This window comes from Nothobranchius furzeri, chromosome 13, assembly GCF_043380555.1.
Source record: "Nothobranchius furzeri strain GRZ-AD chromosome 13, NfurGRZ-RIMD1, whole genome shotgun sequence".
NCBI classification, from domain to species: domain Eukaryota; kingdom Metazoa; phylum Chordata; class Actinopteri; order Cyprinodontiformes; family Nothobranchiidae; genus Nothobranchius; species Nothobranchius furzeri.
The window spans coordinates 50549718-50569336 of record NC_091753.1 but is presented as its reverse complement, the minus strand read 5'-3'; the positions used below and the strand labels follow the sequence as shown (position 1 = coordinate 50569336).

The following is a 19619-nucleotide window of genomic DNA, read 5'->3' as shown; positions in this document are numbered from 1 at the left end:
ACACACCTTCCTGCATCCAACCAACACAACTCTCTCTCAACAGAGGCTAACAGCTCATCGGGGGTAGAGAGGATGGGTATTCAGAGTAGTTTCTGCTTGTTGAATAACAATAGACCGCTACAGCTTATAAGCTTGACTCTACCATATCCCAATCAGAATTGACAAAGCTCCTTGAATAAGAAGCAAAATGATACCAAAGAAGTCCAGTTGAATTCATTTGAACTCTGTTGGATTACCATGATTTTAACCTTCACCAGCATTCTCCGATGAAAGTAAATTTTGCATTGTCTTTAGAAATCAAAGTCCCAGAGTCTGGAGGAAGAGAGGAGAGGCACATAATCTATGCTGTTTGAGGTCCAGTGAAAAATTTCCACAGTCAGTGATGGTTTGGGGTGCAATGTCCTCTGCTGGTGTTGGTCCATTGTGTTTTCTGGGGTCCAAGGTCAACACAGCCGTCTACCAGGAAGTTTTAGAACATTTCATGCTTCCTGCTGCTGACCAACTTTATGGAGATGCAGATTTCATTTTCCAACAGGACTTGGAACCTGCACACAGTGCTAAAGCTACCAGTACCTGGTGTAAGGACCATGGTATCCCTTTTTTTGACTGGCCAGCCAACCCGTCTGACCTTAACCCCATAAAAATATTGGATATTGAGAAGAGGAAGATGCAATATGCAAGAACCAACTATTCAGAAGAGCTGAAGGCCACTATCAGAGCAATTTGGATTTACATAACACCTGAGAAGTACCACAGACTGATCAAATGTGTGCCATGCCCCATTGCTGCAGTGATCCAGGCCAAAGGAACCCAAACTAAATATTAAGTGCTGCACGTGTTAATATTTTTCAGTTGGCCAACATTTCTAAAACTCCTTTTTTGGATTAGTTTTAATTGATAATCAAATATTCTAAAATACAGAATTTTCATTCATTCTTAGTTATAATTATAAACATTGAAAGAAGAATGGATTTGTGTGTAACGAATTCATTTGAAATTTAAATTTCACTTTTTAAATGGGATTGTTGTATTAAATCAAATTTGTCATGATATTCTAATTTTATGACCAGTACATGTATATCTTTATTTTTTACTCATGAATGATTTCTTAGAGTTCTTCTCAGGCTGAAATAAGATGATGAAACACTTTGGAGCAAATATACACAGAATCAGCCCAAAACTGGAGGCCAGAATAGCAAATATCTCCACAGCTACAGTAAATTTCCCAGGAGAGCTGACATATGCTGGGATGAAGGTGAGCCACACTGCACAGAATATCAGCATGCTGAAGGTTATCAGCTTGGCTTCATTAAAATTATCAGGTAGTTTCCGAGCTAGAACAGCTAACACAAAGCAGAAAACAGCCAGCAGGCCAATGTACCCGAGCACAGCCCAGAACCCAACAGCAGAACCTAATGCACATTCCAGGATGATCTTCTCCTTGTATGTGCTCAGATTCTTCATTGGGAATGGAGGGCTGAGTAACAACCACACCGTACAGATTATGATTTGAATTAAAGTAAAAAACACAACAGTCATTCTTTGCTGTGGAGGCCCAAACCATTTCATGACATTACTACCTGGAAGTGTAGCTTTAAAGGCCATTAAAACCACTACAGTTTTGCCAAGAACACAGGAGATACAGAGAACAAAGGTGATACCAAACGCTGTGTGTCGCAGCATGCAGGACCAATCAGAGGGAGCTCCGATGAAAGTTAATGAACATAAGAAACACAGAGTCAGAGAGAAGAGCAGCAGGAAGCTCAGCTCAGAGTTGTTGGCTCTGACAATTGGAGTTGTTCTGTGATGAAAGAAAATAGCTGCTGTTATGATGGCCAGACAGGCCCCACTAACAGAGAATGCAGCCAGGATGATTGCCAGGACTTCATCATAGGAAAGAAACTCCACAGGTTTGGGGAAACAAGCGTCTCTTTGTGCATTAGGCCACAATTCACTGGGACACGGGGAACAGTCTGGAGAATCTGAATAAATTTTAAAAAATTGTTTAAACATAAATCACACTGATTCACTAATATATTTATTTATGTGCAACGTCATTGATTGTACCTGTCGTGTTACTAATCTCTCCTTCAGGACATGGTATACAATCATAGCAGCAGATGGGTTTTCCTTTCTGCAGGACTTTATGAGTTCCTGGAGGACAACTCTCAGAACACACCGATACTGGGAGCTTTTTAGAAACACAGGCAAAAAATATGTTTTCTAATCTACCGTCACTAATGAAGTTAAGACATCTTAATTTGAACAAATTTGAACATAAACCTTACTTGTGTGCCACCATCCACCCAGGTTATGTTCCTGTTGATCTGAAACTCCTGTCCTTTAGGCAGTGATGCATCATAGTACCCTACTGTTACCAGATCAATAACTCCACTCTCACTCTTCTGCCAGTTGACCAGCTCATAAAAAGCTACAGGATCCCCATTAGCATCAAATGATACAGGATAGCCGTTATGGGAAATGTTGATTTTCTTCATAACAGAAATAAACTTGGAAAAGAAGAAACAGTAGGACAACAAAATAAAAACTAAAGGCCAGTAATTAGTATTTCAGCAAACCTAGAAAAGGTTTGATGAGAACAAGAAGTCTCCTGAATGCACTACGTAGTTATATTTACCTGTTTAAGCTCAACTCTAATAAATTTTTCACACTTAGTTGTGAAACTTGTTTCGTGACACACAGCATTGTGAATAGCATGGGCTATAGCATAAACAGCCTTGTACACCATGTTAGTGATTCTCAACTGAGATGTATCAGTGTACGGGCTGTTCAGTGTCTTTATGTCTTCGGTTCCATCACACACTCTTTTGTCTGATTTCGTTACTGAAAATACAAGTAAAGACAATCTGTCATCCACTTAACTTATGAGACTTTGCACATGTTCTAGTGTAAGCATGTTTCCTCCGGAAATGTAAAATATAAATGTGTTATCTCAGTCTGAGACGATGAAAATGTTTAACTGTACATTATGTTCATTTGGTCTTTGTTTTTTTTTACTGATGACAAAATGCTAAATATAAAATAAATAGTATTTGACATCAAAAACTGTTTCTGATCATATAATAAACTAATTTTAACTGCATCAAACTGCTAGACAATCAAACAAACAAAAACTAAAAATGCTTTGTTGAGGACATCTTTATTTGTAGTCAATCATAACAAAAATCCTCTCACTTTCTGCCAAGCTGCAGTTGAACGCATCCTCCCAGAACTCAGTCAGCACAGAGGAGGCAGCTGCTTCAGAGGGAGAAAGATCCAGCAGGAACTCTCTCAGACCTGGGATGACGGATCGCTGGATAGCAAACCCGATGGCTCCTGCACAGAGACTGTACGCCATCAGTTGAGGGTCAGTGATCCAGCCCTCACTTCCGATCCACTGACGAGGTGGTGGAGGCTCCTGGGCCAGCTCTTCTAAAAGAACAGTCAAATCTCCAGACTCCATGAATGCAACAATAATCCGTGCTGTTGACCTGCAGGGACAACAAAACACATCTTAACGTAATTATATGAACATAAAATTAAAAAAGTTTATGTTACATTTATTAATTTGACAAATAATCACTGTGGAACAAAAGAAAATATTTGTTGCTGAGAAACTGATGTTTCACCTGTATTTATGTCCACTTCAACATTAAAAGCACAATTAAAATGTCTATTGTATTTACCTGCGGATGACATCAGCTACTCTCTGGATCTTGTTCTGTGAGTCGGTGCGATACAAAGACTCAGAATATTCCACACAGATTCCTTCTCTCTGTGCTGCAGCCAGAAAAGACTTCATCCCATAATTTCCATAATCTGAGTCTGAGCGGACAGCACCTATCCAAGTCCATCCAAAGTGTTTCACCAGCTTGGCCAGTGCATCAGCCTGGAACTGGTCACTGGGAATTGTTCTGAAAAACGTTGGGAACTGCTGCTTATTTGACAGACAGGCACAGGTGGCAAAGTGGCTGACCTTAATGAACAAAGATAATAATTTTATTATTTATGTAGTAGTAAATCTGAAAAAAAAAAACATAAATATACATTTTATTTTATTTTTTTTTAAATAACCTAATTGGAGATTCAGAAATTCTACCATTGGTATGTTGAAAGATCCAATGATGCGAGAAATGCTGATGGAAGGTGTGGATCCAGAGTCTCCAACAACAGCAACCACCTCACCAGAGTGGGAACAGTTGCTGTTACTGTCAAACACAGGGTCCTGACCATTTAAAATTTGAAATGAAATATGTGAAGCCATGAGGACGGATGCACATGAATCATAGAGCTGATATCCAAGTCTGATGCCTGGCAGCAGCTCGGTGCTGTTGTTGATCTCCTCGATGGCAAAGATCATCGCTCGAGAGAAACGCAGTTCTCGGGCAATAAGGCTGCAAAGAATCACAGAGATTGGTTCCATCTTATAAATAATGACATAAAAAGTGGTATTATATGAAGTTTTAATTACAAAATCTGAATAAATTAATAGCAAGAGTGTATGATGTTGCTCTTTTGGTGAAAATCTCTCACTAACCTCCCTGTGCATCTCAGAGACTCAGGCTTGGTGCTGTAGTCTTTAACCCCTGTGTGCAGTTTGAAGTGAAAAAAGAAAACGCCTCCAATAACAAAGTCTCCATCCAGTGAGAATGCGGGTGAGATAGGGCTATGCTGCAGGCTACATTTGTTTGAGAAAGTCCCGGTATTGACATCAGCATCCGTCTGATCCTTTAGCTGTTCACTATTTTGTTTTACACCATTCCGAACTGCACCCAGCACAACAACAGACGTCAGCTCCAACAAGCACAATATTAAGTTGAGGGCAGTAAAGACAAACCCAGTCTCCATTTCTCACCTGCTTGTATTTAAATGCAGAGGTGCTTTTATTGTTTCATCTACTTCCTGTGTCATACGTCACAGTTTATCACAAACAAGATGATCTTACTGTCACTCCTTTACTGAGTTACATGGGGGCAAAGGACCTCCTAGTGGGGCAATGTTCCCCAAGGATGCCCTTATACGTTTGAACTAGGTTCACTGTTTTTATTGTTTTCCTGAGCATGTGATTGTTACGCTTTCACTGGAACAAAATATTGTGTTTTATTCTAAACCTAATGTTGATCCAGTTTGACTTCACTTCAGTTGCTACACATTTTGATCTTCCATCATTATTCTTGATCTGATGAACTGCGGTCAAACTTCTAACTTCAGCTGGTTTGGCCTCTGCATCACTTGTGTCACGATTCCAGCCCTTCAGCCATCCACTTTAAACCAGATCCAGCATTCCTTGCACCGATATTCACCTTTCTGTCATCACACTCACGCCGTATGAAGAAGTCCACCACAACAATCATGGCTCAGTCAGCGTCCTCTGTGGCCTTGGCGTTTCCAGTTTCGTGTCAGATCGAACGGCGCGTCGATTAGTAGCTTTTTTATTTTCCTTCCATGCATTTACTTCTCCAGAGCATCAGCTTGATGGGTCACATCGAGCGCCAAAAGCGTCTGCGCTCACCTTGCTCAGTGGCTTCCTGGCTGCCGTGCCTCGTGATTCACGCAAGGTGGTCACAGCTGACATCCATTCCTGTCCAGCTCCCAGTTCCATGCCTAACAACTGAGGGCTCCTGTGCCCATCTCATCAAGCTGCACCTCAACAGTAAGCCATTTCTTTAACTTTCTTGAACACCGCCACATGTTTCCCTACGAGGACTGCGCCGATGTTTCTAGATTAACTGAGTGCCAGACATCTTCCATCGCAAGCACTCCCACATTTGGGTCTTGTCACATGCCACAGCTCTCCTCACCGCTCACCATGATGTGCCAAGTTGAGCAGCCTGACAACTTGATGAGGTGGTCGGACTTAAAATTGTGTACTTTGAGCAAATTTGCTTGACCGTTGGAGTTGAGTAGTGCATAGTCTCAGTCCACAATACAGGTCTCATGGACCCCTAATTTATGGCTCGTTGAGCCCGAGCGACCACTGTTTTAGGGCCCCTGTGGTAAAAGGAACCCAGGTTACAAAACCTTGTGGTTCTTAAAAGATAAATGTTGGTATCAGTTATACAAAAGTTGTCTTAAAAACCTTCCTAATGTCTTCATTTTAATATAATTTGTAAAAAATTGTTTAACTCGTAGGTCGCCATTGTTGTTAGCGTCACTCTGGGTAATGGCGTCATATGGTTGTATCTTGGTTGCACCAGCCGGCTTTGCGACCCTATAGTGACTGTTCAGCGACATCAACATGTCATCTGTTCGGCCTTTTCAATTTGAACCAGAGCAAAACGCTAATGAGGACATCACTGACCATGTTTCACAAAACAAGCATCAAAATGAAGAGCAAGAAGGGCGGGATGAAGCGAGAGCAGGACAAAACCGGTGGCAAATGCATCTCCGTGGTAACCGAAAGGGAGAGTGCTCACACTTTTGTCAGCAGAAGTTAACGGTAAGCTATCGTGTGATCAAACGTATTCAATTATGAATGATTTTGGAGATTTTTAGCATCCAGAGCTGTCGTGTGCTTTATAGATGATTAGGATATTCAGTGAAATGACTTTAATCACTTTGCAGATATTATATACTTGGAGAACACTGTGTTGCTACACTTACTGCTTGTTTCACTGACGGGAGAGGTGAATGTTCAGCTTCATCCGTGATGAGTGGCGTGTCCGATGGATCGCTGAATGTGACAGAAGAGCCAGCTGCAGGAGCAGGTTGTCGGCTCAGGAGAGCGTCCAGCGTCTCTTGTCTCTCCGAGTTCGTTTAGGCTCCTTGTGTGAGAAAATGGTCGGTAAAGCATTTAGTTTCCGCCTTCTCATACCCAGCTGCTCCGGTGAGCTCTTTAAGTTGCTGTGGTCAACTATAAGCCTCAAATGCATCAGGAGAAAAATGCTGGGACCTTTGGGAAGTTGTGTCCGTTCACAGGCATCTTCCCACTGCTTTCTCCTCTTCTTGCCAGTGGGAAAGCTCTGTAAACTCACATCGCTCTCCATGTTGCCCTCTGACTGGAAATCGCATCCAAAAGCAGCACAGTGCTGCATTTTACTTCATTATTAACACGGTGAGCACATAAACAAACACTAGCATCAATAGCTATTCTTCCAAGAGCAACCAATATACGTCATTACCCCCAGAATGCATTGTGTGCGGAAAACATGGCGTCCTACGTATGTCAAAAAATGCACTAAATAGTAAAGATTTACAAATAAACAGCAATATTTTGTGTTTCTAACAACATATTTTGGGACTACAGAAAATGTGTGGCTTATCAGGGCATACATGTCCTCATAGCTGGAGTTCCTTTTAAGACTGACCGTAATAAAAGGCCACTCTAGATGTACACTCTGTCCGTATTTAAACTCTCACTATTACCTGCTGAACTTTCTCAGTGGCATTTTTGCTAAGTCTACATCTTGGGTTTGGTTTATGGACAGAATTTCTAGGCGCAGCCGTGGTGTGGAGTGTGTCGAGTTTGGTGGCAGGAGAATCTCGTCTCTGCTTTTTGCGGATGATGAGGTCCTCCTAGCTTCATCCAGCTCTGACCTTCAGCTCTTGCTGGGTAGGTTCACGGCAGAGTGTGAAGCGGCTGGGATGAGGATCAGCACCTCCAAATCTGAGACCATGGTTCTCGACTGGAAAAGGGTGGCTTGCCAACTCCGGGTCGGGGGAGAGGTCCTACCTCAAGTGGAGGAGTTTAAGTATCTCGGGGTCTTGTTCACGAGTGAGGGTAGGAGGGATCGGGAGATCGACAGGCGGATTGGTTCGGCGTCTGCAGTGATGTGAACGTGGAGCCGATCTGTCGTGGTGAAGAGGGAGCTGAGCCAGAAAGCCAGGCTCTCGATTTACCGGTCGATCTATGTCCCAATCCTCACCTATGGTCATGAGCTTTGGGTAATGACCGAAAGAACGAGATTGCGGATACAAGCGGCCGAAATGAGTTTCCTCCGTAGGGTGGCCGGGCTCAGCCTTGGAGATAGGGTGAGGAACTTGGACATTCGGGAGGGACTAGGAGTAGAACCGCTGCTCCTCCGGATCGAAAGGAGTCAGTTGAGGTGGTTTGGGCATCTGGTCAGAATGCCTCCTGGCCGCCTCCCTGGGGAGGTGTTCCGAGCATGTCCTGCCGGCAGGAGGCCCCCGGGTCGACCCAGGACATGTTGGAGAGGTTACATCTCCAATCTGGTCCGGGAACGCCTTGGGGTCCTGCCGGAGGAGCTGGTGGAGGTGGCCGGAGAGAAGACGGTCTGGAGCTCCCTAGTTGGGATGCTGCCCCCGAGACTCAGACCCGGATAAGCGAAGGAAGACGACGACGACGGAGATAGAACACGGTCTAGAATCCTCTTATGCTGTCATCATGAGTGGCTCTGTCTTGACCTTCTGTCAGCCTAACAGTAGCAGGAGCAGCACCTTACTTCAGTATGAGGCCCAAAGTGGCAGTGTATAGTTTCCTGGTGCTAATGAGCAGTATATACATTTCAGGGTAGTTTTATACCATATTGCCACAATTGTCACTAGTTAAAAATATATATATTATGTTTAATGGTGTTACTTATGGAGCAGAAATAAATATTGCTTGTTTGTAGGAGACCAACTACTTATTTTCCACCATAATTTGCAAAAAAATTCACTAAAAATCAATCAATCAATAAATCAAAGTTTATTCATATAACACTTTCAATGCAACAATGTTGCCCAAAGTGGTTAACATAAAAAATTTAAACAGTCAATAAAAATACATAAAACAAGCACAAAAATAAACGAAACACAACAAGTCCTAAAAACAGGACCACCCTGTCAGCCCAAGGTGTTAAAAGCTTTGGAGTAAAAATAAGTTTTCAGTAACTTTTTTAAAAATAGCAACAGATGCCTGCCTGGTGACTGGTAACATGTTCCAAAGAGTAGGTGCCACCACTGAGAAAGACCTAAAACCTCTTCTCTGTAGCCCAGCCCAAGGCACATTCAATCCAAGTTGGTCAGCTGACCTCAGTCCACAAGATGGAACATAATGCACGAGAAGCTCAGATAGATAGACAGCTGCAAGGCCATTTAAACATACGTATAAACCAAAACCAAAACCTCCAGTTGCACACAGAACCAAACCGGAACCCAATGCAGAGACGAAATAACTGGACTGATGCGATCAAATCTACAAGTGCTGGTCAAAAGACGGGCTGCAGCATTGTGAACTAGCTGCAACCTAACAATTCACCTTTGATTAATAATGTGGTAAAGACTATTGCAATAGTCTAAGTGAGAAGTTATAAATGCATGTATACGTGTCTCCAAATCGTTCTTATGCAAAAAAGACTTCACCTTGTAAAGATTTCTCAGCTGAAAATAGGATGATTGAACAACATTATTGAAAAAAATCAAACAATGTGATTTTTTTTCTCATTTTGTCTCATAGTTGAGGTATACATGAAAATTACAGGCCTCTCATATTTTAAATCGTGAGTACATGCCTCAATTGGAAGCTGCACAAAGTAATTTGAGCACCTGGTTCTCCCCCACCTCAAGACCCTTCAGAGCACCCCTCCTGCAATTTGCTTACAGAGCAAGCAGGTCTGTAGGTGATGCCATCAGTATGGCTCTACACTTCATCCTGCAGCATCATAACTCACCGGGTACCTATGCCATGATCCTGTTTGTGGACATTTCTCTGCCTTCTATGCAATCCTCCCAGTCATCCTCCAAGACAAATTGCTCCAGATGAACATACCTGACCCCATCTGCAGGTCTCACTGACAGACAAGAAGCAGCATAGATGAGTTGTTGGGAGATTCTAAATGTCCTATGACTGTGACTCCACGTTCGCATGTTGTTCAAACTACGGCTGTTGTTGTTGGTGGATGTTGGTTGGTTAATACTCCTGCTCTTGAGGCGGATGTTTTCTATGAGCGTCATGGCGTGTCCATGCGTGTTGTGCTTCCGTCCCAAACCCTATGGGTGACAGTTCCACGTGGTGCTGTGGCCCACGTAGGTGAGGTCTCTCTATATTACTTGGATCCTGGTGAGCATAAGTCTGTTGTGGAGTTTTCTCCTTTTTATGATAACATCTCCTTTGTTCTTTCTCCAGCTAGGGTGGATCGTGTCACATTCAACGGTCCGACAACTGTTCGGGTTGGTGCGGTAAACAGGGTGCTGCGTGAGTTGTAGGCAGATTCTGGTCTCAGGTTTCAGCCAGTGTCTTACTCCTGGTCCTCTGCTGATTCTGTCGTGCTATTCACTGCATGCTTAAACCTTTGTTTGTCTTTGGGGTTGTCGCGGTTCCTGTTCCGTCACTTCTACACACGGTTGACCTCTCTAGTGGACTCAGTCTGCAACGTCGGAGGCCGCCTCTCTCGAGCTCTCGTGCCAGTAGTTCGTGAAGCCCCGGCTTCCCAGGTGCCTCCGCCTGCGCCAGCTGGTCCTGTACCTCCACCTGCGCCGGTCGCTCCTGTACCCCCGCCTGCACCTCCTGTGCCTCTGGTTAGACCTTCAACTTCAAAAGGGGGGTGATCTCAGTTTTCCAGGGTCGCCCCTCTAACAGTTCTCTGTTTCGAGTTACTCAAGTTTGTTTGTGTTTGTGTGTGTGTGCATGGTTGTACTTTCTGTCTATACATGACGTGCAGACTTGGGTGACTTGATATGGGCATGCTGTGGGTTCCTGGAGTTCTGTAATGGTTAAGTCTTAACAGTTAAAGGGAGTATTCCACAAACTGTTATGTTTATCCAAATTCCATTTTTGTTTTTATTTACTAATCTCTGACTCCTTATGGGGTGGATTCACATTTAGGTTGATTACAAACATCACTGCTGCTGTTTCGATCGCTAGCTGTAATGCACATAACACACAAGCTTGCCGTCACTGACCCCGCTCCCTCTCCAAGACCGGATCTCCCGACATCACAACACTCAGTCTGACTGAACGCTTCCAAGACAAAAATAATGAAATTATGAAAATAATAACGTGTGTTTGGAGGAGCGTCCTCCGATCCTCTCTGTTAGGTATTTTCATTTTCCCATCCAGGGTTACCTGAAGGGAAAGCTCACCACTCAGGGGTTTTATTAACAAGCTATCAATTTAATTCATACTAATCTTAACAATAAACCATTTAGACTTTGCAAATTGGAGAGAGAGAGAGTGAGAGATAAAATGATACACACGAGTCGGTGGTCTCTTTGCTCTCGTCGGACAAAAGCCCTCTCAAGAGTATTTATTAAAAGACACACAAAAATGACAAAACGCACACACATTTAGGGAAACAAGCATGCGCTGGCACAGGGCGTTCTTACTGATAAGCCAGGACTGGGAAGATGCAAGGTCAATCGCCTGTCTCTTGCCAGGGAAAAATGGGCTGGATGTAACTTTCGTTTAAAATCACACACAATGTATTCATAATTTATCCAACACTCTCTTGTGTGAGCAGGCAATCTCGCTCTCTCTCTCTCTCTCACACTCTCTCTCTCTCTCTCTCTCTCTCTCTCTCTCTCTCTCTCTCTCTCTCTCTCTCTCTCTCTCTCTCTCTCTCTCTCTCTCTCTCTCTCTCTCTCTCTCTCTCTCTCTCTCTCTCTCTCTCTCTCTCTCTCTCTCTCTCTCTCTCTCTCTCTCTCTCTGATCGAGCGATCGGAACGTGCCGCATGACAACCCGCTCAATTAACATAATTCATGGCCCAAATCCAACAGAACCGGTCGTGCTGATTCGGTTCAGGTTCGGTCTCAGGTTACAACTCCAGCGCTCAGCCCTGCAGTACAACATAAAGGCAGACCAAAGTTTCCTACCCGGTAAATGTGGAGAACACCGCTCTGACAGATGTGGATGCTACAACAAAACTACATTCCACTATATTTGATTATGTTACTCTTCTATGATGCAGAATCGTTTATGCCCGCATCTCATGCATTGATTATTTGATTATTTTCCTCAGCTCCATCCTACACCTCCCGGTCGGCCGTGGGGGGTGGGGCGTCCGCGCGGGGTTTGGGGGCCACAAAGAGAGGGTTCACGGGCTGGACGTGGCCCGCGGGCCACCAATTGCTGATCACTGCTGTAAACCAATGGCTGCACTTCCAACCTCGAGTCCGTCGAGCTAATTAAGTTTGCAGATGACGCCACCGTCATCGGACACATCTTGGACGTGGATGAGTCTGCCTACAGAATGGAAGTCAAACGACTGGTGTCCTGGTACAGCAACAACATACTGGTGCTAAACGCCTAGAAGACAGCGGAGGTTGTCGTGGACTTCAGGAAAAACAGCCTCACTCCCATCTGGCAGGAGGCTCCGATCCTTTCAGACTAGAACCTCTCACCGCAAAAACTGCTTCTTCTCTCCGGCCGAGGCAGTGTCAGTGAACCCCAGGGCAGCTGTGGCTACATCGTAGCTCATCCACACCAGGGTGTGAATGTGTGAATGACTGATGGTGTTGTAAAGCGCCTTGAGGGGTTCCAGGACTCTAGAAGGTGCTATATCAAATACAGGCCATTTACCATTTACCATTCTGCCGTCCGACTCGTGAATGACAGTCCTAGGACTGCCCACACCAGTCGCTTTGTTCCAGTCACCTGACCATTTATTGTATTTGCAACTGAACTGTTCGCTCTGATCTGTCTTAAGTATATTAGCCGTTTCTCTAATTATTGCCTCCCTATAATAATATTTTAATGTGCTTATTTGTTATTTTTGCTTCTCTCTTTTTCATTTTTGCACCAAGTAATGCAGCAATTTCCTAATGTTGTGATTTCTCAGGCATATGGCAAAAACCCTTCTAATCTTGATTCTGAATCTGACTAAATAAGTTTGTGCCTGACTGTTTACTTGTGCACTATGAACATTGCACAACCAGGTGAGCTGATATTTTTCTTTGCTCACTGTATTCTAGCCATAGTGTGCTTTGATGTGAGCACCACCTCACCCCTGCCACGTGGACCTCAAGGGATAAACCATCAATCCTGCTCCATGGTCAACTTTCCTCGTGGGGTCACCCATAAAGACAGTGGGAGGGTTAAGTAGATATTAGGCATAGACTTCCTACAGTGTCTACTTAAAACCATTTTCTGTAATATCTACTATAACCCTGAATAAATTAACATCCTTGACTTGGCTTATATTCGAGATATCCACCATTAATGATGACCTTGGTTTTTCTCTTAAATAATACTTGGAACCTAATACAAAACATAAAGTTTTTTTTCTACTGATGCTGCATGGTAGGAGATGGGGTTAGTTTTGGTAACAGATTTTTGTTTCTCTGTATTGTTCTCATGCAGTTCCAAAAGAGATTGAATCCCAGTTATTCTTTCACCCATATGGTATGAAGGTAAGATGATAAATAAAATGCCATAAATATTTTATTTCATTTGAGAATAGAACAAACACTACAGTAATGAGGTATTATTGACATAATGGTATTTTCTATAGGTGCTCTTTGTGATTTTACTAGTGATTACAGAACAATTATTTAAAAAGTGTTGGTAATATAAAAACATTGGGTTCATATCACATATGTTTTAAATTGATGATGTTTTACATTTAATTTATATTCATTAAAGACTTTTTAGAGTTCTTCTGTGGCTGAAATAAGATGATGAAACACTTTGGAGCAAATATACACAGAATCAGTCCAAAACTGGAGGCCAGAATAGCAAATATCTCCACAGCTACAGTAAATTTTCCAGGAGAGCTGACATATGCTGGGATGAAGGTGAGCCACACTGCACAGAATATCAGCATGCTGAAGGTTATCAGCTTGGCTTCATTAAAATTATCAGGTAGTTTCCGAGCTAGAACAGCTAACACAAAGCAGAAAACAGCCAGCAGGCCAATGTACCCGAGCACAGCCCAGAACCCAACAGCAGAACCTAATGCACATTCCAGGATGATCTTCTCCTTGTATGTGCTCAGATTCTTCATTGGGTATGGAGGGCTGAGTAACAGCCAAATTGTACACATCAAAACTTGAATAAATGTGAGAAACACCACAGCCATTCTTTGCTGTGGAGGCCCAAACCATTTCATGACATTACTACCTGGAAGTGTAGCTTTAAAGGCCATTAAAACCACTACAGTTTTGCCAAGAACACAGGAGATACAGAGAACAAAGGTGATACCAAACGCTGTGTGTCGCAGCATGCAGGACCAATCAGAGGGAGCTCCGATGAAAGTTAATGAACATAAGAAACACAGAGTCAGAGAGAAGAGCAGCAGGAAGCTCAGCTCAGAGTTGTTGGCTCTGACAATTGGAGTTGTTCTGTGATGAAAGAAAATAGCTGCTGTTATGATGGCCAGACAGGCCCCACTAACAGAGAATGCAGCCAGGATGATTGCCAGGACTTCATCATAGGAAAGAAACTCCACAGGTTTGGGGAAACAAGCGTCTCTTTGTGCATTAGGCCACAATTCACTGGGACACGGGGAACAGTCTGGAGAATCTGCTAAATCATTTACAGAAATACATCAAAAATGAGCATGTACTACTGATTGACAGGTAAAACAAAATGATCTCACCTGTTGTGTTACTAATCTCTCCATCAGGACATGGTATACAATCATAGCAGCAGATGGGTTTTCCTTTCTGCAGGACTTTACGAGTTCCTGGAGGACAACTCTCAGTGCACACTGATGCTGGGAGCTTTTGTAGAAACATGCAAAAAAAATAAATTATACATATATATAAAGTTTTTGAACTACTGTTTGTGTTGAAGTTATCACACCTTCATTTGAAAAACTCCGAACATAAAACAGCTTACATGTGTGCCACCATCCATCCAGGTTATGTTCCTGCTGATATGAAACTCCTGTCCTTTAGGCAGTGATGCATCATAGTACCCTACTGTTGCCAGCTCAATAACTCCACTCTCACTCTTCTGCCAGTTGACCAGCTCATAAAAAGCTACAGGATCTCTGTTAGCATCAAATGACACAGGATAACCATTTTGTAAAATGTTGATTTTCTTTAACATAGAAATGAACTGCAATGACAACAGGAGAATAAAAGAAAAGAGCAGTAATGAATATTTCATCAATCCTAAAAGGGTTTTATGAGAACCCCAAATCTCTTGAATTTACAATGCTGCTGTAATTACCTGTTTAGGCTTCAATCTAATATCTTTTTCACACTTAGTCGTGGCATTAGTTTTTTGACACACAGCATTGTGAATAGCATGAGCTATAGCATAAACAGCCTTGTACACCATGTTGGTAATTCTTAACTGAGATGTATCAGTGTACGGGTTTTTCAGTATTTTTATGTCTTCAGTTCCATCACACACTCTTTTGTCTGATTCCCTTACTAAAAACAAGAAAAGAAATTCAATTAACCATATTATCTTTTCACATATACCCACACCTTTGGTGTAAGCACACGCCTCCTTGTGAAATGCAAAATATAAATACACATTTTCCTGCCAAAATAAACATAAAACTGCCACTCCAAGAAGTGAGACCTCAAATGAGACAACGAAAAGTTCGGTTTACCATGAATGCATTCGCTTTTTGCATTTTCCCTTGTACCACAATGGCAGATGTCAACAGAGTAGTTTTAAACTGCATGCAACCGCTATACATCACAAAATAAAACAAATGATTTATTGTGGACATTATAAATCCTCTCACTTGTCAAGCTGCAGTTGAACGCATCCTCCCAGAACTCAGTCAGCACAGAGGAGGCAGCTGCTTCAGAGGGAGAAAGATCCAGCAGGAACTCTCTCAGACCTGGGATGACGGATTGCTGGATAGCAAAGCCGATGGCTCCTGCACAGAAACTGTACGCCATCAGTTGAGGGTCAGTGATCCAGCCCTCACTTCCGATCCACTGACGAGGTGGTGGAGGCTCCTGGGCCAGCTCTTCTAAAAGAACAGTCAAATCTCCAGACTCCATGAATGCAACAATAATCCGTGCTGTTGACCTGCAGGGACAAGAAAACACATCTTCAGATTCAGATTCAGATTTCAGATTTATTGGCCAAGTAAAAGTACATTTACAAGGAATTTGTCTTCGTTAGATGTGCGCTCTCTAAAACATACAACAGCCACAATAAATGAGAATAAAAATACCTAAAAACTCATAACACGTATACCCACACACATGTTCATTTACACACACACACACGCATATATACATATATACATACACACACACACACACACACACACACACACACACACACACACACACACACACACACACACACACACACACACACACACACACACACACATATCCATAAGCATACTGAATAAGTATTAAAAACTATAATACAAGGATGGCAAAATAATCTACAGATTCAGGAGAGAAATGGCTGAAGGAAAGAAACTGTTCTTGTGTCTGGTAGTTTTTGTGTACAGTGATCTATAGCGTCTGCCAGATGGGAGGAGATGGAAGAGAGTCATTATATGAACATAGGAATAAAATAATAAAAAATATCTTCTTTTTTTTTTACCCAGCAACAGTGTTAATGTTACTTTTAGTCAACAGTCATTCCACTGTGAAATTATGAGTAAAGCTTCTTGCACAGATACTAATTCAATCTCATTTCTCTGAGGGTTTACTAGAAGCACAGTCAAGATTTCTGCTATAGTTACCTGCGGATGACATCGGCTACTCTCTGGATCTTGCTGCGCGGGTCAGTCCGATAGAAGGATACAGAGTACTCCACACAGATTCCCTCTCTCTGTACTGCAGCAAGAAAAGATGTCATCCCATAATTTCCATAATCTGAGTCAGAGTGCACAGCACCTATCCAAGTCCAGCCAAAGTGTTTCACCAGCTTGGCCAGTGCATCAGCCTGGAACTGGTCACTGGGAATTGTTCTGAGAAACGCTGGGAACTGCTGCTTATCTGACAGACAGGCACAGGTGGCAAAGTAACTGACCTTAAGGAACAAAGTTGATAATCTTACAAATCTTTTAGTAAACCAGAATAAAGTGTAAGTCGGAGGTCCTACCAGCGGGATGTTAAAAGATCCGATGATGCGAGATATGCTGATGGAAGGTGTGGATCCAGAGTCTCCAACAACAGCCACCACCTCACCAGAGTGGGAACAGTTGCTGTTTCTGTCAAACACAGGGTCCTGACCATTTAAAATTTGAAATGAAATATGTGAAGCCATGAGGACGGATGCACATGAATCATAGAGCTGATATCCAAGTCTGATGCCTGGCAGCAGCTCGGTGCTGTTGTTGATCTCCTCGATGGCAAAGATCATCGCTCGAGAGAAACGCAGTTCTCGGGCAATAAGGCTACAAAGAATCAAAATATTAATGCTGACATTTACCAAAAAATAAAAGTATAAGGAAACAAAAGTTACATTACATGAATTTTAAGTACCAAAATCTAAATGCACAGAGTAACAACATATTTTTAAATTATTAGTAAAAGTGTACTTTGTTATTTAGCAAAAGGGCTGATTATCATTAATACGAACTCAATGTTCCTAACAATGATTTCATCATCATACTAACCTCCCTTCGCATCTTAGAGACTCGGGCTTGGTGCTGTAGTCGTTAGTCATTGTGTGCAGTTTGTAGTGCAAAAAGAAAACACCGCCAACAATAAAGTCTCCATCCACTGAGAACGCAGGTAAGATCGGGCTTTTCTGCAGGCTGCATTGGTTTGATGAAGCCCCAGTACTGACATCAGCAATGGTCTGATCCTCTAAAGGTTCAACTATTTGTTTAAAACCATTCAGAACTGCACCCAATACAACAACAGACATCAGCTCCAACAAGCACACCAATAAGTTCAGGCCTATAAGGACTAACCTGGTCCCCATTCCTCGCCTGCTTGTGTTTAAATAGAAGTGTGCTTTTATTGTTTCATCCACTTCCTTTATTAGATGTCATGTTTATCACAAACAAAATGATCCCTCTCAGGGATCTTTGCTCATTTTTTTCATGATTTGCATGGTTCTCTTTCTTGACCCAGTACCAGTTAGACCATGTTTATAAATGAGAAGTGGATCTCAAACTGTTCTTCTGGATAAATAAAGGTTATATAAAAATAAATAAAGTAAGGCCATGAACATACAGTATATTTACTTGTCCACCTTCTTTTTTGGGGTTTGTTTTAAAAACAAGCTAAATGTTCACCTGTCCTTCGATTTAGGACAGAGGCAGACCGGACATTTGTGAGTTCTGGAGAATCCTAGAACATCCCGTAGGATGATGAATGCCTTTTCTGACTTGACATTATTTAGTTTTAGTTGTATAGATTTGTGATAGTGTTTTTGATGACAACAAAAGGAAACACTGAAAGCACATTTGGCTCTAGACTGGAGTTTATATCAATCCTGAAGTTTGTGACAAATTATTTCTTTTCACATTTTTGAAAATGTTCATTCACTCCGAGTTTATTGTGTAGGCTGAACGTAAATATATATATTTTTTTGACTTTATTTTTTTATTTTTTTCTTCAAGGCACTCGAGGAGTACAGACGCTTCTCTCTTTCGCTCCATTATCTCTTTTTTCCCAAGGCTCTTTGTCCTGTCTTCCCACAGAGCACTTCTCTGCATCTCTTCTGAAAAACTCTATTTTTTACTAACCATGGATTTGATAAACTGGTCATTCAATGCGATCGATGAAGATTTTTTCAACAATGAGAACGGAGCAGGGGGCTCCCACATGTCCACAGGGGACACACCCGGTGGGATATATGTTGGATTCCTGGAAGGAGTGGAAGATCATATTCCTCAGCCAGCTGTCCATTGAGGATATCGAAGACGTGTGGATATTCGGCCTGATGATCACTGGATTTCTCCTGATTGGAGTGGGAGGATATCTGGTTTTCTGGAAATTTGGGAAGACTGGAGCGATTGGAGGGCGACCCGCACCCACAGAAAGCACCGTCCGTGTGGAGACTTCTCAGACTGGGACGTTACTCGAGGTGAATCGTAAGCTGGACAATGTTCTAGCTGCAATACCGGTATTAGTGCGCAAAATTGATGTCATCTCGAAAAGAGTCACCGGACGGTATGGACAAGTTTAAGTTTAAAACCCAAAATTGGCTTCACTGAAGGACTGGAATGATTAGTTTAAAGACTGAAGGCAGAGAGGAAAATTATCTCAGCCTGACCCAAACAAATTCTTGTTATCTGAATCTGATGCCCTGGTAGCCTTGAGCGGTGAGCAAATAAAACCCCCACGAAGGAATGCAGACAGATGCTGTGAAAACCCGACCCACACCCCCCCGCCTACGGATTGGTGGAATTCAGCCTGGCGAGGTCATCAATCTGTAGGAGTCAACGTACTCTTTGCTTCTCCCAAGATCTCCCTCCCACCTGTGACTGTACAGTAGATGAGTGCCGTAGATGGCTGCTCTCGCTGGGGGAAACAGCCCCCCCCCCCCCCCCCCCCCCCCCCCGCCTTCCTATTGGAGTCACATGTTATGTTGTGTTGTCTGAAGTCTGTTGCATATCTGTTCAGGTGGGGTTTTTTTTTTTTGCAGAGCAAAGCTGCCCTCCTGCTGGAGGGTAACTCTGAAGTGCCTTTTTTCCCTCCACCTGAACCAATCCTCATGTAACCCTCTTATCTCCATTAAGGTAGCTCGACTCGGTTTGCGAATCACCACAGTCAACAATTCTTGTCATGTGTCTTGCCCATGTATGTCTGATCTCTGAATTGTGTGTACTGAAACTCTAATTTCCCTCTGGGA

General features: G+C 42.7%; 2 protein-coding genes across 2 annotated transcripts; both read right to left on the bottom strand.

Moving 5' to 3' along the window:
* Positions 1-994: 994 nt before the first annotated feature.
* LOC107380072 (extracellular calcium-sensing receptor-like) lies at positions 995-4360 on the bottom strand. The gene is made up of 7 exons (XM_015951101.3): positions 4100-4360; positions 3687-3976; positions 3196-3491; positions 2639-2844; positions 2289-2510; positions 2068-2191; positions 995-1982 (listed from the first exon to the last, which is right to left on the bottom strand). The coding sequence occupies exons 1-7, from the start codon at positions 4358-4360 to the stop codon at positions 1084-1086; spliced, it is 2298 nt and encodes a 765-aa protein (XP_015806587.3). The 3' UTR covers positions 995-1083.
* A 9140-nt stretch (positions 4361-13500) lies between these two features.
* On the bottom strand, positions 13501-17495 carry LOC107380596 (extracellular calcium-sensing receptor-like). The gene is made up of 8 exons (XM_054742231.1): positions 17431-17495; positions 16914-17208; positions 16552-16841; positions 15583-15875; positions 15054-15247; positions 14718-14939; positions 14476-14599; positions 13501-14399 (listed from the first exon to the last, which is right to left on the bottom strand). The coding sequence occupies exons 1-8, from the start codon at positions 17478-17480 to the stop codon at positions 13501-13503; spliced, it is 2367 nt and encodes a 788-aa protein (XP_054598206.1). The 5' UTR covers positions 17481-17495.
* Positions 17496-19619: the final 2124 nt, after the last annotated feature.